The sequence below is a fragment of the Annulohypoxylon maeteangense genome (genome assembly GCF_022496945.1).
Source record: "Annulohypoxylon maeteangense strain CBS 123835 unplaced genomic scaffold GGS22scaffold_1, whole genome shotgun sequence".
In the NCBI taxonomy this organism is placed as follows: Eukaryota; Fungi; Ascomycota; class Sordariomycetes; order Xylariales; family Hypoxylaceae; genus Annulohypoxylon; species Annulohypoxylon maeteangense.
Genome location: NW_025953248.1, coordinates 3,418,930 through 3,438,766, shown reverse-complemented (window position 1 = coordinate 3,438,766; position 19,837 = coordinate 3,418,930). Strand labels below are relative to the sequence as shown.

The window sequence follows — 19,837 nt, the reverse complement described above, 5'->3', positions numbered from 1 at the left end:
TATGGTTAGTAGGTACCACCTCACGTGGCGGCGGGAGGATCGTAAGAAGCCAAGGTATCGTAAGATGGCTCTAGTAATAGGTCTGTAGGTAGTATGTAATTAGGTAGACTTCCGCTGCAGCGGATCCAAGCGAGCTTATTGACTTCTAGGTATGTAATAGTCTGCCAGTGTAGCCTGTGTAGGTAGGTGTAGGTACTATAGTAGGTAGGTAGGTACATCACTACTTCTATCCTTTCGGGCATTACTTCTTTTCAGGGACACCGACGGTAACGTACCCATACAGGATGCTTCACATCATCCTAGGCTAATTCACGAGCTCAATCCGAGCGGCGCTTGAGATTATAGAGGACTAGTCATGTACTTTAAGCCTATGCGTAGTAATGGTGAAGATATGGACACGCATAGTATTTTCGATATTTGTGTCTTACATACCTAGGTCCCAAGTCGATATGCTTGATTTGTGGTGCGATTTCAACCAGCTTTAATACAGAACAAACATAATAATAGCTATTATATCTGGGTACGCTGACTAGGGTACCTAGGTAGGGAGGTATGAACTGCCGGGAAACACGTTAATACGCTATAATGAGAGGTACTTACCTAGGTACATAGATTGTATCATGCGTACGGGTATTTTGTAACTGTTGGTCAGTCATTTCACATATTTAGGTAGTAGTAAATATATGACCATTTCGTGTTGGCGGAGACGGAAGTTCTCATACGTATTCCAATCACTTGATGCTTTAGGATTTAAAGCGATATCCATGCCTCGACGGTATGTCATCTATTTGTAAAACCCTACAAAGGGTTCCCCCCCTCGTTCCCCGTACAACGTACTGGGTAGCCTAGGTAGCACGACCCATGCTGGTACCAACCGCGCTGGTATCCGGTATTGGGTTCCAGCACGAGCCAGCAGACAACTCGTGCTTTTACAGGGCAGGGACATTGGGACGAGTTTGGCTTTTTGGGTCTCTTTCTTCCGTAGCCTGTCTGCCTGTATGGATGGATGTAGGTACCTTTTTAAGGTCGCTTGAATTGCTTGAGCTTCCAAGGTTGTCTAGCCCAGTCCGTCCTGTCAGTGTCCTTGACTCCTTGAACTTCCAGGCTCAAACAGACCACTATTTCCCTGGACCCGGGCGGGCGGCAAACTTAACTCGCCTCGATCCTATCCTGGCCTGGTCCGTTGACCATTGACACTTCCGTCGTTACTTCGTAGTAGAATACCTACAGAAATAGAAGGATGAGAATACTTCTACTTCTTATTCTTCTATTTCTTCTTCGTCTTCTTCCTTCGAAAGACCTCGCATTCCCTATCCATAAAAATGCCGATTTCTGTCCTCTCTTAGAATTCGGGACTTCCGATTCAAACGGAGAGTAGAAGGAGACGCCGTGGAGTAAAATACTTTTGGCCGTAGGAAAGCGAAAGTACAGCACTTGGTCTTTTGCTGACGCTCGATCCTATCCAGAGTTTGTTTTAATGCTGCTCCGATGCCATCCTAACCTCTTAACCAATACCTAATCGGGTACATCTTTCGTAGACATCCTACATACTTCTTTTAGTACTATTACCATAGTAGTTAGGTAGGTATTGTATGTGTATGTGTATGTGTATGTAGCATAGTGCTATGTAAAACCTCGACGGATTTTAGTTGGGGCCATCTATTGAAGCCAAGCCTCAGACATACATGTACTCAGGTACTTCTTTTCTGATGAAAGGAACGACATGAGATGATGTACCTTATTACTACCCTGCTACCTTGACTCGGCCACGGTGCCGCTCATGGACCTGCTCCACTTTACATGCACATGGACCGAGAACATCCCTGCTCAACCTTCCTCACGTGTGACCAGTACATCGCGCGCCACGAGGAAAAAGAAACAGCAAGCAATAACAAGCGGCGCATTAGTTACACGCTAGTCTAAAAGCGAGGATATCAAAAGTACAGAATACACATTCCTCAAGTATAGTCGCCAACAGTCTTCCTGGAAAAAGCCATGCGACAAATCCTTAGTCAGAGTAGTCGGAGTGTGTAATAGCCATGACCATCCGCGTGTATACAGCAATTGCAGCATCGCCAATGTCTTTATTATGTACATGTATATAGCCAGGTACTTTATACTTCATCTAACTAAATACATTCTACGTAGTATACTACATAGTCTGATAGTATACCGTAGTACATTCTGTACATTCTGCACTATAGTATATCCATATTATATGTAAGTACTTATGTACCTACTCTGTGTATGGAGACATGGAGACAGAAGGAATGGCCGTCCTCTCGGCTCTTTTTTTCACCTGCCATTTCTCTCTTGCAGTTCCTCCACGCGCGCAGGGCTCCATGGCTGCCTCCTTCGATCCAACAAGGGGGGGGGGGGGGGTGGTTGACATTTCTCTTTTCCAATTCTACATCTGCTTTTTACAATTCTAAGAGGCTTCCCCCCCCTAGTCAACCTAGTCAACCCAGCCAATTCTTCTCTCTTTAGGCCATTTCTCTTCTTTTTTAGAGAACATCGTCCATCATAAACCCCCTTGCGACCCTACCACCCTAGGTACCTACATACATAGCTGGATACAACGTACAAACCTGGAGTTACCTAGTACCTACGGGTCCCTTGTCCATCGAGCCTGTGCTGTAGTGTGCTGACTTGGAACTTTTGAGCTGGGGGGCTAAGATCTTTCCTTTGACATACAATTATTATTACAATTTCCTTTTTATTTTTATTTTTATTTTGCTCTTTTTAACTTTTGTTTCCCGCGCCCGAGCAATTAAGACCATAACCATCATTTTCAAGAGCGCAGCGCATCGTCGTTATGTCGTATGTTGCGTTCGGGTGCTGGTACCAAAATACGTTCCTAACGCTTTGTATCCTGCAGCTATCTTCCTTTCAGTTCTAGATTTTACCCATCGGCTTGTCCTCCAGCTACTTTATACAACATTACTACTCCCACTACCACTACCACCACTACCACTATCGTACTACTATACAACTACTAAACTACTACTTCTATACTACTACACTACTTCTCTACTACTACTCTACTACTACTACTACTACTAGCTCTAGTCTTGAGAGATCGTTTTCTTCTCCTCCTTCTTTTCCCCCACACAAACTTTGAAACTTTGGGACTTTGACGATCCAGTTGCGCGCCTGATTATAATTGGACGTTATTTAGTGTCAATGCTATTCTAACCCCGTTCGCCAATGTAAATCACCTTTGAACACCGCGTTCTAAGTTTTTCTATCGTCCTTTGACCCTCTCGAGGGCGGCTACTATCATACCACGAAGCTGTCTTACGCGATTATAACCTTTGTTGACTTCGATGACCATATCTTAACTCGACGCCCCTTCGAATTCTATCTTCTATTACACTACATCAATAGCTCTCTATCTTTCATTGCCTCCTTGCCTCCTATAAAGATCGCTGTTCCAATCTATTAAAATGGCGGCCGAACAATCTCGGCCTGCGTCGCAGAAACTCCCAGCCGGCCTGGCCACAGTCCTAAACGCCCCCGAGGAAAATCGGGACTCGGCGTATTACTCGAGTACAGATGCGTCCAGCAAGCGTATGTAGCTCGCTTACCACGTCACTTAAGCTGAGAATCGAGAAACTGGTTTGCTAACTATAGCCATATAGACACGTCCGCCGCGTCAGGCATGGGTCTCAATGTGTATCACTCTGCGCAAGACAAGACCCCTTCTCCTACAACAACAACTCTGGTTCCTCAGCCCCTAGTATCTCCCGCGAGCAATATGAGTGTGGCGGCGATGGTATCACCGACGACACCGGGTAGCGGACGTTTTGAAAGACCCCAATCGTTTGATTCTATACAGGGTACCACATCATTAAGTGCAGCAAGCATCGGACCGGATTCGCGACGGGAAAGCGTGGATAGTAGAATTAACCAGGGCTTTGGCGATTTACGGTTAGGCGGTTCCCCTTACGCGAGCCAGAATCAATCGACAACATCGATTCACGGGGCCTTAGCACAACAAAGAAACCCTCGTCCGGGCATAGAACATTTATCTGTACACAGGATATCTAATGGATACCAACCGAATATCGAGCGTACGCCTGATGGCCAACACCCTAAAGCGGCTCGAACGGCGCCTGCTATCACGGGCCCCGCTACAAGTACCATCGCTCGAGCCGCCGAACCAACCAAGGGTCAAGCCTGGGCCTTCCCCGAGGAGGAAATTCAGCGTCTACCATCCTCGATTGGTACATTTTACGATTCGAGGAGGAGTAGCATTGCGGAATCGATTGCAAGCAGCCAGTTCACGACTGAATCTCGGTTACCCCCTGGACAACGGCGACTCGATGATGGCCTTGGCCCGGACTTCCAGCAAACGATTCACCACCATACGCTTCAACATAAACAGCTCTCTGATCTTCATAGTGAGGAATCTAGTCCGCATAGCGGTAATCAACCGTATAGCCGGACGCCGGAGCTGCGTAAAAGTCATAAGCTTGCTGAACGGAAGAGGAGGACAGAGATGAAAGAATTATTCGAACAACTTCGCGAGCTCATGCCACAAGAGCGAGGATCCAAGGCTTCTAAATGGGAGATACTAACGAAAGGTATGCTGTTTCGAAAACCTGGCTCTTTTAATACATACTGACTTCTGTAGCTATCGCCGAACACCAGAAGCAGACGGACACTATAAAGTCTCTATCGGGACACTACCAAACTGCTGTTCAAGAGTCGGATATGTTACGTCGTGAATTGGACAGGTTGCGCATGGAAAATGCGCAGCTTCGTGGGAACGTGCCGCTTCCACCTGGACAGGGCGCACCGAATGCGCCCATACCATCTCAACCGCCTACGGAACACTATACTCAGGATCCATATGGGAGAGCCACGCGACCGGAGCTACCACCTCTACGTGCCTTAAACGCGCCCGAATCCATGACGGGTGTTCAGTACGAAGGTCAAAGACCCAATGGTTATCGACCAGACCGCTTCTAAAATAAACGCACCTACGATCATTCGTAATTTCTTTTGTTGTAAACGTGTCATATTTGGGAGGCGGCAGCCATAAAAAAACTAGAAACTTCCTGCGCATTTTATCGATACCCCGTGCAAGATTACGGTTGCCGTCCGGCTGAATTCTTTATGGCTGTCGACGAGCACCTCGGAACTTTATAGGCGCACTCGGACTTGGAACAGAGGATATTGTGTCGGGTTAAGGTTACAGTCTAGTGTTTTGCTACTTTGGCGTTGGTGAATTTGCGAGGCGGAAGATTCTTGGATCTCTTCTGGTCTGCCAGTGATTGCGAAGAATTCGATTGATGCAATACATATCTAATCATCTCGATCTGCAAATTGCGATCCCTTAGGAGATACTCGTCGCTTATCATATCCGAAGGGAGAGGGAGAGAGAGAGAGCTGCGCAATTTCTAATATGGGGGAACGGGCGACTAGCCGGATGCGCCATGGTAACGTTCAGCGGTCTCTTGTCTGAGGGCTAGCTTTGACGCATCACGGTCGTTTTCGTCTTCATTCCTATCCCAGCGTCGTTAGGTTTGTTGCAAGTGTATATATACATATACCCGCCGTTTTTTTAACAATTCGGCCACATTTGTGTTACGGTTATTGGACTGTTTGAGGATTACGAGCATTACTACCAATGGGGACATATTGGGATGGGCAAGGAGAGGGATATCGAGAAGGAAAAAAAGGCTTGGGAGTGGTGGGAATTGGGATAATGCGCTACCGAAACTCGGTCACCTGCCGAAGCTACGTGGATCGGATAGACCATGTCTCGGACAGTCAAGTTATGTGATATAGAGTATAGGAATTGTATTGATTCGGTACGAATTATCAAGAGGAAGTTGACGACTTGCGTGTGTATAGCAGATTAACTAGCCGCCGGCAGTATAAATGTTAGCGAGTCAATATTATTAAGAGTCGGAAGTCATGACTCGTGTCTATAATTCTTCCTACGTCTAGTCCGTTTTTCTAGTCCGTGACCCTGAAGACATTTTATATGTACATAGTAGGTATTTTCAGGGTTGATAGAGGTGTGCATCGGTTCACACCCGATAAGATGGAGAGGATAAGCGGATTTTATCGCGTGGGCAAAAACTAAAATGCTAGGCTAGGTACGGCCCACTTAATTCGCCAATTTTGTATTAGCGGGTGGATGTGCGGGAGGTTTGGTGGTTTCTTATCCTTTTTCTTATCCTTCCATTGATAAAAATCGAAATTTTTTTCTGTTAGAATTTCAAACCTTTTCAGTCAATTTACGACCGACGGTTTGATCTTACTACTCACGAATACAAAATTCAATTGATTGACGAAGTCTATCGACATTCCTACGAGAAGTATCCGATCAAAATGTATGAATTTACACTCCTCGGTCAGATTATCGAAATATGCTAATATTTTGATTTTTTTTTAACAGGCAGTCCATTCGTCGCGCAGCTGTGCGGGCAGCACGCTCTTCCGCCATTGTCGCTGTTCCTAGACAGCAGATTGCATCTTTCGCCATGCAAGTGAGCAAAGCCAACGCACGGCCTGCCATGATGCTGCCTCTCGCCCGTTTCTTCTCACAGACGTCGCGGGTTGCTCAAAATGAGAACTCTGGGGAGGGTGAAGAAGCTGATGGAGAGGTCACTGAAACTCCCGCTACCCCCGCATCCTCAGCTGAGGTTGTCCCGGGTACCACTGTCTTCGTTAGCAACATGACGTTCGATGCTACCGACATACATGTTCAAGAAGCATTCAGCAAGTATGGAGAGATCACCAATCTCAAGATTGCGCGAGATGGTCGAGGCTTAAGCAGAGGGTACGTGAGCGCATTAACCCACTTCGATTTTATGTTGGGGTTGTATAGCTTCATTTCCCCTATTGTAATTGAAATTTTCGTATACGTTTGAAATTGCTCACAAATTTGCAGGTTTGCCTTCGTCACGTTCCAGGACCAGGAAGCCGCCGATCGCGCCGTTGAGGAAGCCAACAACTCGTTCTGGCACGGCCGTCGCATCTATGTGAACTACAGAAAGTCAGAAGGATCCTCGACAGGAAATCGCAACGCGAACCCGCTGGAACCGACTGACTCATTGTATATCGGCAACATCCCGTATGAGACGTCTGATGCTGATCTGAACAAAATCTTCCGGGAATTGGACAATGTGACGGACGTGCGCGTGGCCGTAGACCGCAACACGGGCTGGCCTCGCGGCTTCGCCCACGCTGACTTCGCGGACGTCGAGAGCGCCATGAAGGCACACGAGAAGCTGCGCAATATTACCGTGGGAGACCGCACCCTCCGCGTCGACTTCGCCCAGAACAGGAAACCCAAGATTTAAGGAGTGCCAGTTCTGACATTTCTCGCGGCGAGCCTGGAGTTGTGTTCTCATTACTCATTACTCACGAAACGATATCGGTGGGATGATGAGGTTTGCGACGTGACCGAGAAGACATCATGATGGAAGGATGAAGAGGCATGATATCTATGAGGTCCTTGGCGGAAGTCCATTCAAAAGAGATAGAGGACTAGGCCACTGTATGTAACAACAACACATTCTATCTGTAGAACGGCCGTTTCTACGCAATAAGGCTCGGCGGTTGACACAAAATGAGTGGCATGGTGGCATGGTATCGATGAAATTAAATGTACAAAATCTCCCTTCTTCAAATGGCATGAATTATGATGTTTGTAGTTTTGACGATCTACCTCGTAATCGTAAAGTACTTCTACCTATATACCTACATGTGGTAGATAGAGTTCCCTTTATACTTACATGTAAGATAGGTAGGTACCTATCATGTCAGTCATACTTGCTCGATATTAGACGGCATGAGCATCAATGGATCTTTTTTAATGTTAGGGCTCAGGGTCCATGTACCTAAGATATTCGTGTAAATGGATTGGATGTGGCGTGTTTTAGCGCACCGACCACTATTTTTCTAAGCTAGGATGTCAAATGGTAGGTAACCACGAAGTTTTGGCGGGGGAGAGGGGGCAAACTTTGGACCCATTGACCTCGGCGGCAACTGAATGCACTTGGCTAGGTACTTGGTTACTTGGTGGAAATTATCACCGGACTTTCCTGCCCGTGGGGTTCCTCGGCAACTTTGGGCAGTGACCTCCCTCACATCAGAAAACGGCTTTGTAATAAAGAATAACGCCAAACCTAATCCACCACTGACTTATCTCTTACGTGAATCATTTTTATTTCCTGAGCTTTCTAAAGCTTCCGACGCTTCTAACACTTCACACGTCTTACATTCTTCATCCACAACCCACAGCGTCTTTGCTTCGTACACAGCGAGCTAGAGTTCCAATAAAACCTACCACCGCCGCCCGATAACGGCCTGATTTAAATATTTGAACGTAAACTATTCCGAGTGTCTACTATTATCTTCGACGACAACTAGACCTTGCACTGAAGCTGTGTCTATAGTTGTATTCATAAATATACCTACGAACTTTCGCATATCATATTCAATCCTCTAACTATGTCTTTCCTTGGCGGGCCTGAGTGCTCGACTGCGGGCAACCCACTCAGCCAGTTCACGAAGCATACCCAGGATGATAATACTTTACAAAGAGATCGCCTCAGAAATGGCACTCCCCAGGGTGGCATGGGCGGCTTTCGCACTGCTGCCCAGCATGGACCACAAGATGAGGTATGATGACGAGCAACTGTCGAGTATGAATTATTAAGCTGATGACATGTGCTCGCAGATGATGAATTCATTCCTACAACAAAATGGCCAGCTACCGAACATGCCTCTCGAGGGCATGAATCAGATACGATTAGATCACCCCGCACATGGCGTCCACCTCCGAGCGAACTCGACTTCACCGTCGTGGGCAAACGAGTTTCAACACAATCCACAAGCAGCGATGGAGTCAGCTTTTAAAGTTCCCCAGGGCACACAGTTTGGCCCCGAAGATTATGCCAAGTTCCAGCGGATGACCGGTCAAGCAAACTCGTCGCGAGCAAGCCCTATGCCCTCGGCCATGCAATATCAAAATCCAATGATGGGGATGGGAATGATGAACGGCATGAGCATGAACTACGGTATGGGAGGTATGGCGATGCATCCTATGGCCGCACGGCAACAATTTCAAGAGAGGACAAGCCAAGACAAAGGGAAGGGCAAGGAAAAGGTGGTGGAGCTTGATGACCAGCAATGGGAAGAGCAGTTCAAGCAGTTAGAGCTGCAAGAAAATGTGACCAAGGACGTTGACGAGGCCGCGGCACTGGAACCGGAATTGAATAAGTTGGATGAACAAATCCTGGAGTCGGAAACTAACGAATTCGGAGACTTCGAATCGATCTGGAGGGGTATCAGAGCAGAGGAAGCGGCCGGAAAGGAAATGCTCGACGAGGAAGAGTGGGTTGAGCAGGTAGCAGACCCTGCGGATTGGTCTGACCGTTTTGGGGATTGGAGTATGCCCGGCGCTAACAGCAGGTTGATGATGGATCCTGAAATAGAAAACTATCTCTTTGAAGAAGACAACCTGTTTAAAAACACAGGAAATCCATTCGAGGAGGGTATGCGGATCGTAGATGGAGGCGGTAACCTCTCTTTGGCCGCACTCGCTTTTGAAGCCGCCGCCCAGAAAGACCCCACACATGTAGAAGCGTGGGTCCAACTCGGCATGGCCCAGGCACAGAACGAGAAGGAAACAGCTGCGATTCGAGCTCTCGAGCAAGCGAAAAACCTTGACCCGAATAATGCCCCGGCGCTGATGACCCTAGCCGTCTCTTACACGAACGAAGGCTATGACAGTATTGCCTACCGGACGCTAGAGCGGTGGCTCTCTATCAGATATCCTTCTGTCATCGCACCAGGCGACCTCTCAAATCCGGCTGAGCTTGGCTTCACCGAACGCCAGCAGCTCCACGATCGAGTCACGAACCATTTCATCAAGGCAGCGCGGCTTAGCCCGGACGGCGAGCACATGGACCCGGACGTCCAGGTGGGATTGGGCGTGTTATTCTACGGAGCTGAAGAGTACGACAAGGCGGTGGATTGCTTCTCGGCAGCTCTAGCTTCGACGGAACTGGGGGCATCGAACCGACAAGGCCAAGTGCACCTCCTATGGAACCGATTAGGTGCAACGCTTGCCAACAGCGGCAAGAGCGAGGATGCCATCGCCGCTTATGAGAAGGCGTTAACTTTACGGCCCAACTTCGTTCGCGCGCGATACAATCTCGGAGTAAGCTGCATCAACATGGGATGTCATGCCGAAGCAGCCGGACACCTTCTGGCAGCTCTTGGCATGCACAAGACGGTCGAGAAGGAGGGAAGAGAGAAGGCACGGGAACTACTGGGAGGAGACGTTAGCGATGCACAGCTTGACGCCATGACAACGCAAAACCGGAGCACGAATCTCTACGATACGCTGCGCCGCGTGTTCACTCAGATGGGCAGACGCGACCTCGCGGAGAAGGTGTTGCCCGGTGTAGACCCGGAAGTCTTCAGGGGGGATATCGAGTTTTAGGTGAATGAGGGTTTGGCTTGGTATTGGGGTAGCAAAGGGGATCGGTGGATGTTGTAGGGATGGAGAAGATATTCTCTAAGCGAAACCTGAAGGCAAAGCGGGAGGAAATGGTCGTCTAAGCATTATTCAAATTTGTCACATTGAAGACGATGAATGACTTGTACGGCCACGGACAATGGAAATGCATGGTTCATTGGAGGAGGCTAGATTGGACTGGATGGGACTGTAAACCGAGTCTACGGATCAAATAGGGGGGCCGGCTTGGGGTCTACTACTTACCGTAGACACACTATACATCCATCTATTGCAATCACTCTGTTGTTACGCCGTATGACTGAATAAATGGGAATAGGAAATATGACAAGGATTTATGCTGCGATGACTTTGTGCTTGGCCGTGTGTGGTGACGGATATGATGTTGCTGTGTATTAGCTTTCTGTGTGAAGTGACTTGTTTAACTTAGATTCTGATAACACGCTCGCTTGGCCCTACGTACAGGTTGTCTATGTACGAGTAACATATCACGTAACAGTAACGGGAGACTAGAACGAGGTAATTCGCACTAGGCGTAGAACCTTTCCGTCTAGCTAGAGGACCATACCTTGCTGCCTTGGTATTTACAATAGCCAATTACGTGTTATGGAGGACCATAAACATACCTCCAATCCCGTATTCCCTTCAAGAAGCGCTTACATCCACGTAAGACCAGAGCGGTTGTATCCGTCCCGAGTCTCAACAGCCACCACAATCCTCGAGCCGTCGGCGCAGCACAAACCACTCATGTACACAGTCACTTACTACTGCTAGATACCAATAGCAAAAAAACGCTATCGATCGATCCTCGATTCCGGTACAGCTACGCGCACCCAGACGAGACACCCACCATCCATAACCACTCGTTATACCGCTACAACCAAGCCACGGTGACACAAGACGCGGCAATGCAGGCAGTGCATGCCGAATCTCCAAAAGCTGCACGTATCCGATGTCTCACCATCCCACCGTACCATACCGAGCCGTGCCGTGCCGTGCTGCGAACCGTAACATACCTAGGCATCCATGATCACCAAGACAGGCGGACTTCAAGGCTGTCACAGTACAAATATCAAGCACAGTATCCGTTCGCTGAGAAGATTATACATTTTACTCTGCGGGACAGACTTTTACGTATACAACAACAGGCGGCAGGATCCTGAAACCGCTATGGGGGGATTAGAAAAACATCCCCCTTTTAAACCAGCAGTAACGATTCCTCAATATCAAAGCGTTTCCTTTCCATTATACGTCCACTATCAAAAGTATGACATTGTACAAGCAGTGCGAGAAGCATATTTTATACAATGAAAAACCCCATCCCATCCCCTTAACGACGAAAGATCGTGCTGCTTCGGTCGAAGAATAGTCGGGTGCGCATCATGTTTAAATGAAGACGGCACCGACGGCGAGCAACATTGGTGCCACAAACGGAGCCATCGTCTGAGCAGCATTCGTGTTGGGCACGGCAGAAGCAGAGGTGGAGGAAGCAGCAGAAGTGCGAGACGCGGAAGAGGCTGTGTAATGTTAGCTACCTATTTCGTAACAACGTAAATACGTAATAATCTACTTACTGGAACTAGCAGATGTGGTGCTAGCAGAGGTGCTAGAACCGCTGGTGGTAGAGGCAGAGCTGCTGGTGGCAGAAGCGCTGCTTGAGGTGGTGCTGGAGACAGTGGTAGACGAGGCAGTTGAAGAAGAGGTGGAGCTGGCCTTGGAAGAGGTGCTGCTAGCAGAGCTGCTGCTGCTGCTGGCAGAGGTGCCACCAGTAATCTCGAACTGCTTGCTGTAGTTCACCTCGGTGCCATCGTTGATCTCCAAGGCGTAGGTGCCGGAGGCCAAGGTGGTGGAGGGAGTCCAGGTGTAGCTCTCGCCAGTTTGGCCGGCTGCGCGTTGTCAATAATGAGTACCATAAAATGATATAGTTCAGTCACGACTTACAGGTGATCTCGCCAACAGTCTGAAGGTTGTCAGAAGAGCCGTTCTTCAAGGTCAGGGTAACGGCGCCAGAAGCGTCGGTCCAGGTGATGTCGAAGGGCTTGCCGGCAGTGATACTATCAAAATTAGTGTTGGTGAATTGGACCGCCCAAGCCGGGAGAGCGGCGAGGAGGATAGTCGCGAAAATGTTCTTCATTTTGACTGTTGGTGATTCGTATTAAACCGTCTTGAACGAGTGATTAGAGAAGCTGTGAAAAGGAAGATAGATATTAGCAGGGTTCACCCGGTGAGAACTATGTAGAGCAGATGACAGCTGAGTGACGTTCTCCGAATATTAAGATATTAAGTGCTGAGTGGCGAAGGCATAACAAGTTAAACCGGGCGGGCTCAGCTGTGACTTCACGCTTGTCGATTTTAGGATTCATCAACCGTCGCAACGCCGCGGACAAGCAGGCAGAAGTGCGGAATATCTGATCCTTTGTCGACTTGCGCCGTAGACGTATATGAAAAATGAGTATAAGTCAACTTACCAATATTGATGACTGCTTTGGTATTAGAAAAAGTGTATGGGAGAAAGGCGGCGAGAAATGGATTTGGTAACGAACGTAATTTTGTGGGAAAAGAGTGGAAGTTGCTGAAATGAGCGGCTGATGTAAAAGGAAAGAAAAGACTGTGAAGGCTCATGTGCTACTCGGGTCGCCAGGTAGGTGCAGGAGAGGCCGCGTCCCGGGAAATTACCAAATGAAAATAACAAGATTTGCCTGGAATAGCTAAGAAGCTAGAATGCCCTACTACCATCCACTAGAATATGACCCACAGTCCACTTAATTGAGTTTTGTAGGGGGCAATTGGGGCAATTGGGGGCAATTCGCCTATAAACATGCTGTTATCCAGCATTCAAGCACATCATCTCTGTGGTTCTTTCCTTTTACAGAGATACAGACCTAGCTAATCTTGGTAGGGCCTAATGTAGTAGATCTTCTTCAGCCAATGAGACATTGCATCTATCTTCAGGGGTCCCATAGTTTGGTCTAGCTCAGGTCCAGCCAGTCGCGCACCTGGTACGCAATCACGGTGCTTGCCTGTTGGTGATAGCCTACTATGCCTGCTATGCGTACCGCCGGTGATACCCCATCCATTCCGAACAAACTTCGGTGAGGTACCTTCACCTTATGACAATAACTTCTATCCCCATCCTATCCATCTTATCCGCCGTATCCCTTGGCTTGACGATGACGAATTCAATCACCAATATTAGCCACATCCTTCGAAATCATAAACGCTGATACACGCATTTAAATTCCAAAATTCCGAGGATGACGTACGTCCACTGCCATTCTGTTAGGATGTCTCGGAACCGCAATCTTCATGCATTACATCTGAAAAGTCTCAGGAAGTCTTAGCACTTCAAGGCTGGATCACACGCACACGTTTGCATGGCGAAAAAGCAAAAGAGGTTTCATCCAGCAACCTCTAACCTACCAATCCTTCGGGACATAAGGCACATAACGTTCAAGCTCAACTTTATTTGGGTAATTGCTAACGACGCGCCGAAGCTTTGTGATACTACAAAGTACGTCTTCTATTATAATTATATTATAATTATAATTATATTATAATAATAATAAGTTCAGAATTCAGTCAAGAACCTATACAGTACATAGGTACCTAGAAATGGTTTGCTTCTCATATTATTACATATCACATATACATGTATGCAAGTAATAAGGAAAACCTGCAGCCACTAATAAGCAGGAATATGGAAAGTCCTTGTCCGGTTCGCGGCAGGATCTTTACTTGTCCTACTCCAAGCAGGTAAGCGGGGCCGAAGCAATTTCGCTAACAAACCACGCTATGTCAGGGTTCTCGGTCTTTGGTGATTGGTTCCTGCGTCGAGAACGCAATATGATCTAAACCATCAAGGGCGTTCCCTGGCAAATCCCACATGCAGCTTCCCCAGATATGTATCTCGATATGCAATCCAAGGGGGTTCCCCTCTTATACCCATCGAAGATCATCGCTGGTCTAGCCGGCCACGTTCCTTACTAGGTACGCGGTAAACTTTCTTTAGAGTTCGTAACTATAAGAATAGGCTAATGAAAGTTCTTGGAATCTCATTTCGTCCAGCAGATCTCATTCTTTTACGGTTGTTGCCAAATAATGTCGTTCGACAGATTCTCGACGCCCATTCGACTAGACATGCGGTGTGTTGATCTTCGACTGACACACTCAATTCCTCGGGTGGCCGAGGCAACCGAAGTGGGCTGATGCACCTTGACACGACAACCTCTGGACAAATTCTTTGAAACGTAAGAATGGAGTGAGAAGATCAGATACCGATGATCGAAAAACTGGATATCCACGTCTACATATGCTTCTATTTGTGAGCATCGCTCACAAGGTTGAAGTCGTAGTTTCGACTTCATCAAATCAATCAATTACGGTGGCATGGCTATGTAATTGTTTTCAAGCGCTAGCCTTATCATTCATCCACTCATTAATAGTAGGTAAAGCAAATTCATAGCTGCCGTGGAATGTGGAATGTGCTCAAGAGCTTCAGCTAAAGGTAATCTGGGTGAGAGAATGAATGATCTATGGGTCTTTTGTTGTCATAAGAAATGTCGACAACTTGGATTTACGTGGACCTCCGATCTCACCTTATGGATATGTGGATATTTTAAGGAAGGCTACAACGAACAACGCCACGTCGAACACCCTCTGTCTCCTCTCGAAGCTCTTCTACATCTGCACCTAATTCTCGGGCCTTGGCGACGAAGTCATCTAATGAGCCACCCACACCGAAGTAAAGCTTCTTGGCACCGACTAGAGCTTCTGCAGCGTTTCCTTGGTCTTTTTCCTGTTTTAGAAAGGAGAATACGGTTTGCGTGAAAGAGCTCAGCGCAAAGGGAGAATATATGGTCTCTGCACCAATAATGATAGTGCGTCGTTTGGCATCGTTTCTTGTTTTGAGAGTCTCCTTAGAACTCACAAGGTTGATGAACTCGGTTGACCAACCGCCGGAGAAGAAAGAAATAGAGATATTTCGAGCCGACAAGAACTCTTCAAAGGCCCCGATGACATCTGGTGTTAGGTCCAGTTCCCCCTCTAAAGAGAATGCATTCTCCAATAGCGGCAGCTCCCCTCGTTGGTGAAGAGCCCAACACAGGATAAAGTTGGGCAGTGTTACGAGTTGCAGAACCGTTGGATTATAGTCGGCCAAAACTATAGAGAGAGCGGAATTCCTTTGGGGTGCCTGAAGACTGAGGCTCCACTGAAAGAGGGCTAACGATGGGAGGGCCGTGCCACAGCCGAGCTACGGACATCTATTTAGTGTTCTATACGTCCTCGAAAGTTTCGGTACAATCGAAAAGACATACCTCGATAAGTGTCGGGAATACACTCTCATCAGCGAGGAAGTCCTTCGAGGGTGAAAGGACCTTCACAAGATCCACACTACTCTCCCAGGACTTAAATCCGCCTTCGTATACACCGGTTTTTACATCATGATTGCCCAAGCCAGGCTCGGTGTCACCTCCTTCATCCTCGGCCATAAGCTGGACTCGGACATCCCATAACTCTCGTCGGGGTAATTGGATGCTCCCATTGCCATCGAGATCTATATCCAATATGCTGTAAGCGACCTTTGACGGTAGCTGAGACAGCATGTGATGTAGGTCATGAGAAGCTGCAGGAAGCAAAGGTTTACTCGCCACGGGAAACGCACTGGCGGTCGGTCGCGGCTGCACAGATGCGCTGACGTTGGGGGCCGCGGGATTTAACTCGCCTTTGTCTTCTATGTCGTCACCAGAAAAGGAAAAGGAGAAGTTCCCGGACATATTAATAGGACGAGTGAGCCTAGTGCTCTACCTCGTTTCTTGATATTCGACGTTGTAGAGTTGCTGTATCAAGGTTTGTGACAAAGGTGCGTCTGCAGATCCTTAAAAAACTGATAGATCCATATGAATATGCAGAAATATGCAGAAATATGCACGCTACGTATTATCGTATTATACCTAAGCCTCTACTAGGGTTGCGTCGGTTGCGACCGGTGCGGGGGATCTTCGGGCTAAGTTGGCTGAGTTGGGAGCGCTTATTCATCAACTATGGGGGCATCGATTTATTTTTTCTATTTTCTTACAAAGAACTCTGACTGTATACTAAAAAAGCTTATCGCAACTTGATTGACCAACCAACGACGACGAACGACAATCCAAAACCCATCTTAGGTCACCGCTTCGGCATTACATGAATTGAGATCCTCTCATGAACTGTTGCCGCATTCGATTTCCATTTTGGCTGGTTACCACATGCACGCCTCGGTGGGACGAATGTCTATCATTTAAGTACTATGCGCACAATGCAGCACAGTTATGCAATGAGTGATGGATTTTGTGGAGTCAAGCTGTGGTTGGATAGAATACGATTCACTTCCAGCCCCATTCATGATAGCAAGCAAGACGACCTATCAGGCGGGGGACTCATCAATTCATGAGCTTCCTAGTTAAAATCCATCTTGCCGTTTTCTATACTAGGTGGCCAACTTCTCTTTCGACTCCTCGCATCTCGTCGTAGCCGTGAAGCTCCGTCACAATGGCACGATTTATCGATTTCTCATCCTTCTGCTGGCAGGGGGTGATTGTGGTAAATAAATATCACCCTCCCTTGTTTGGTGACTGGATACGAATGCGATGTAGATATAATCTGATCTGTTTGATGTGTTAGAGGGGCAAGAAATATATTGCAAACTGCCTCCCCCGTACGTAATCTATATGAGCAAGCGCTGTTTCGCTAACATAAGAGCCTACTACTTCAGCAGCTCCTTTCCTCTCTGCTGGTAGGCTGAGATACGTCCCTTCCCGTTACTCAATTAACTTACTTCTTCTCAAACTACACCTTTTGTAAGCCTATGGTTGGCCTTGCTTTTGAAACAGCTTTCAGCTGGAGCCTCCTCTCACGCCAGGGATACAGACTAGTGGTCTTCCGCCTATAAGGTACACCCATGTAATATCGGCCGAGCCTCAGCTTCAGATATAAAAGCCAGAGTCTCCTAACACGACAATATGGGAGAGTTTATAAGTTCAGAGCGTTGAGTCTCCCTATTTCAAGATATACCTATCTATCTACATATCCAACGAACATGACACGCCATAAAGTTCACCAAAGCTCGCGCCATGGCGGTAATAATAATGCCAACGGTACTAACATTCGTGGCCCCGTAGTGACAGCACCATATACGATTCGAGAAGAGCCTCTCGGAACTGCCAAACATGTCAGGATCGTAGGCATCGGCGCAGGAGCAAGTGGCATCAACATGATACGGACGCTCCGAAGAAATTTAACAAATTATGAACATGTCATCTACGAAAAGAATGAAAAGGTCGGGGGAACTTGGTTCGAAAACCGCTACCCCGGGTGTAGATGTGACGTACCAAGCCACAACTACCAATTCTCCTGGCGCCCAAATCATGAATGGACCAACTTCTTCGCACCCGCACCAGAAATCGAGCAATATTTGACTCGAATAGTCGAAGAAGAGCACATGAAAGACACTATTAAGATACGGCATAAGGTCGTTGGCGCATGGTGGGATGAAGATCGTGGAATCTGGGATCTAAATGTCCAGAATTTGGAGACTGGGGAGGAGTTCAGGGATGAGGCTAACTTTATCGTCGACGCCTCGGGCATTCTAAAGTAAGACACGACACCAATTATCAGATATATCTCCTATAGACTACACCGCTAACTACTAACCCCTAGTAACTGGAAATGGCCGAGTATTCCAAACATAAAGAGCTTCCGGGGAGAGTTAGTACATACAGCGAATTGGCCTAAGGATTTTGATTATACCAATAAAACTGTAGCTGTGATCGGAAATGGTTCGTCCGGCATTCAGCTGTTACCTACAATCCAGCCAGGTTGGTCGACCCCTATTCCCCTGATGTCTTCTCCACCTAATATTAGTAGATGTCAAAAAGCTTTACCACTTCGTCCGCACGCCCACGTGGGTCATTCCACCACGATTGGTGTCAATGAAGGTAATGGGCGGTCCCGCTAAAGATATAATCGGCGAAATAGAGCTCGATGAAAAGGAGAACTTCACTCAGCGGCAGATCGAAAAGTTCAAGGCGGATCCTGCTTTCTACCGAAAATTCATCAAGACAATCGAGCAGGACAGCAATGGAACCTTCGCCCTGGTATGTAATTCTTGCCGCATATACATACCTGCATCATCGCTAATCCGTTCGTCTACAGATCCAAAATAACAGCCCAATGCAAGCTTTCGCAACGAGCAAAGTAGTCCAATACATGACAGCAACTCTAGGTGGCGACGAGAAGCTCTGCAAGGCCCTAATCCCCCAATTTCCTCTCGGATGTCGCAGAATAACGCCGGCTCCGGGGTACTTAGAAGCCCTTCGGTCCTCGAACACGGAAGTGATAACAGAGGGAATCGCCGAGATCGTACCCGAGGGCATCCGACTCGAGTCAGGCGAGATCATCAAACTAGACGCCATCATCTGCGCTACTGGCTTCGACAACTCCTTCACCCCACGTTTCCCTCTCGTCGGCCGACACGGCAACGTCCAGGACGCGTTCAAGAACGATACTCCTAAAAGCTATATGTCGTGCGCATTCCCCGGTGTACCGAACTACTTCAGTAAGTCCCTTAATATAGCCAACCCTAAACGCCTACCTAGTTCTTTCAAGTAACCTAACCCACACACCCCAGCCTTCCTCGGCCCCAACGGCCCCATAGGCCACGGCAGCGTCTTCACACTAAGCGAGCACATCGCGCGGTACATCACGCGGCTGATCCTCAAATGCCAAACCGAAGGGATCCGCTCCGTGTCGCCTTCCGCCGCCGCAGTCGCCGACTACTCCGAGCACATCGCGGCGCTGATGCCGCGCACCGCATGGTCCGGGTCCTGCAAATCGTGGTTCAAGAACGGTGCCCGCGACGGTCCTGTGACCGCTCTACACCCCGGTAGTCGTGTGCATTTCTTCCATATGCTTGAGCGGTTGAGGGGCGAGGATTGGGAGTATACGTATGATAGCCCGGCTCGGAATCGGTTTTGGTACCTTGGGAATGGGTTCTCGCAGAGGGAGTTGGGTGGGGAGGGGGATCGGACTTGGTATTTGGAGGAGGATGCGGATCGGTTGTAGGTTTGGTGGGAATTGGGGGGTAGGTGGGTGTATTTAGGGAGAATAGGGGAGGGGAGTTTATAAGTGTCTGTATCTATCAATGAACAGGTTCGAGGACAATGGTTACCCTTTGGTCTATATACCTAGGTATGTTTTGATAGAGCACCGTATATACTGTTCCTTCATCCAATACCGGTTTCTTCGACTCGATATGTGAGCAATCCCGGATTTCCTAAGCCACGCTTGTTTTCGGTG

The 19,837-nt window shown here is 47.8% G+C and overlaps 6 protein-coding genes across 6 annotated transcripts; 4 read left to right on the top strand and 2 right to left on the bottom strand.

Moving 5' to 3' along the window:
- The first annotated feature begins 2,987 nt into the window (after positions 1 to 2,987).
- GGS22DRAFT_14421 (uncharacterized protein) lies at positions 2,988 to 5,089 on the top strand. Its single transcript, XM_047958830.1, has 3 exons — positions 2,988 to 3,570; positions 3,642 to 4,586; positions 4,637 to 5,089. The coding sequence occupies exons 1-3, from the start codon at positions 3,447 to 3,449 to the stop codon at positions 4,972 to 4,974; spliced, it is 1,407 nt and encodes a 468-aa protein (XP_047824336.1). The 5' UTR covers positions 2,988 to 3,446; the 3' UTR covers positions 4,975 to 5,089.
- Positions 5,090 to 6,192: 1,103 nt separating this feature from the next.
- Positions 6,193 to 7,665, top strand: GGS22DRAFT_151052 (RNA-binding domain-containing protein). Its single transcript, XM_047959419.1, has 3 exons — positions 6,193 to 6,347; positions 6,413 to 6,796; positions 6,908 to 7,665. Coding segments are annotated over exons 1-3 (798 nt in total). The 5' UTR covers positions 6,193 to 6,345; the 3' UTR covers positions 7,320 to 7,665.
- A 435-nt stretch (positions 7,666 to 8,100) lies between these two features.
- On the top strand, positions 8,101 to 10,849 carry GGS22DRAFT_151051 (TPR-like protein). The gene is made up of 2 exons (XM_047959418.1): positions 8,101 to 8,643; positions 8,702 to 10,849. The coding sequence occupies exons 1-2, from the start codon at positions 8,473 to 8,475 to the stop codon at positions 10,469 to 10,471; spliced, it is 1,941 nt and encodes a 646-aa protein (XP_047824334.1). The 5' UTR covers positions 8,101 to 8,472; the 3' UTR covers positions 10,472 to 10,849.
- Positions 10,850 to 11,890: 1,041 nt separating this feature from the next.
- On the bottom strand, positions 11,891 to 12,638 carry GGS22DRAFT_183843 (Ser-Thr-rich glycosyl-phosphatidyl-inositol-anchored membrane family-domain-containing protein; the record flags this gene model as incomplete). Its single annotated transcript, XM_047964134.1, has 3 exons — positions 11,891 to 12,021; positions 12,079 to 12,390; positions 12,446 to 12,638. The coding sequence occupies 3 exons, from the start codon at positions 12,636 to 12,638 to the stop codon at positions 11,891 to 11,893; spliced, it is 636 nt and encodes a 211-aa protein (XP_047824333.1).
- Positions 12,639 to 14,887: 2,249 nt separating this feature from the next.
- GGS22DRAFT_151048 (uncharacterized protein) lies at positions 14,888 to 16,411 on the bottom strand. Its single transcript, XM_047959417.1, has 2 exons — positions 15,820 to 16,411; positions 14,888 to 15,755 (listed from the first exon to the last, which is right to left on the bottom strand). Exons 1-2 carry the CDS (start codon positions 16,276 to 16,278, stop codon positions 15,120 to 15,122), a joined length of 1,095 nt encoding a protein of 364 aa, XP_047824332.1. The 5' UTR covers positions 16,279 to 16,411; the 3' UTR covers positions 14,888 to 15,119.
- An 807-nt stretch (positions 16,412 to 17,218) lies between these two features.
- Positions 17,219 to 19,684, top strand: GGS22DRAFT_14350 (FAD/NAD(P)-binding domain-containing protein). Its single transcript, XM_047958797.1, has 6 exons — positions 17,219 to 17,527; positions 17,662 to 18,133; positions 18,200 to 18,357; positions 18,407 to 18,636; positions 18,695 to 19,097; positions 19,170 to 19,684. Exons 1-6 carry the CDS (start codon positions 17,503 to 17,505, stop codon positions 19,601 to 19,603), a joined length of 1,722 nt encoding a protein of 573 aa, XP_047824331.1. The 5' UTR covers positions 17,219 to 17,502; the 3' UTR covers positions 19,604 to 19,684.
- Positions 19,685 to 19,837: the final 153 nt, after the last annotated feature.

Excerpts from the sequence above, each read along its gene's own strand:
- GGS22DRAFT_14421 (XM_047958830.1), top strand. The coding sequence starts at position 3,447 with ATGGCGGCCGAACAATCTCGGCCTGCGTCGCAGAAACTCCCAGCCGGC. Across the intron at positions 3,571-3,641 it reads TACAGATGCGTCCAGCAAGC|ACACGTCCGCCGCGTCAGGC; the intron begins GTATGTAGCTCG and ends ATAGCCATATAG. Across the intron at positions 4,587-4,636 it reads ATGGGAGATACTAACGAAAG|CTATCGCCGAACACCAGAAG; the intron begins GTATGCTGTTTC and ends TGACTTCTGTAG.
- GGS22DRAFT_151052 (XM_047959419.1), top strand. Across the intron at positions 6,797-6,907 it reads GGTCGAGGCTTAAGCAGAGG|GTTTGCCTTCGTCACGTTCC; the intron begins GTACGTGAGCGC and ends ACAAATTTGCAG.
- GGS22DRAFT_151051 (XM_047959418.1), top strand. The coding sequence starts at position 8,473 with ATGTCTTTCCTTGGCGGGCCTGAGTGCTCGACTGCGGGCAACCCACTC. Across the intron at positions 8,644-8,701 it reads AGCATGGACCACAAGATGAG|ATGATGAATTCATTCCTACA; the intron begins GTATGATGACGA and ends ATGTGCTCGCAG.
- GGS22DRAFT_151048 (XM_047959417.1), bottom strand. The coding sequence starts at position 16,278 with ATGTCCGGGAACTTCTCCTTTTCCTTTTCTGGTGACGACATAGAAGAC. Across the intron at positions 15,756-15,819 it reads TATTCCCGACACTTATCGAG|CTCGGCTGTGGCACGGCCCT; the intron begins GTATGTCTTTTC and ends AGATGTCCGTAG.
- GGS22DRAFT_14350 (XM_047958797.1), top strand. The coding sequence starts at position 17,503 with ATGGGAGAGTTTATAAGTTCAGAGC. Across the intron at positions 17,528-17,661 it reads AGAGTTTATAAGTTCAGAGC|TGACAGCACCATATACGATT; the intron begins GTTGAGTCTCCC and ends GTGGCCCCGTAG. Across the intron at positions 18,134-18,199 it reads GACGCCTCGGGCATTCTAAA|TAACTGGAAATGGCCGAGTA; the intron begins GTAAGACACGAC and ends ACTAACCCCTAG.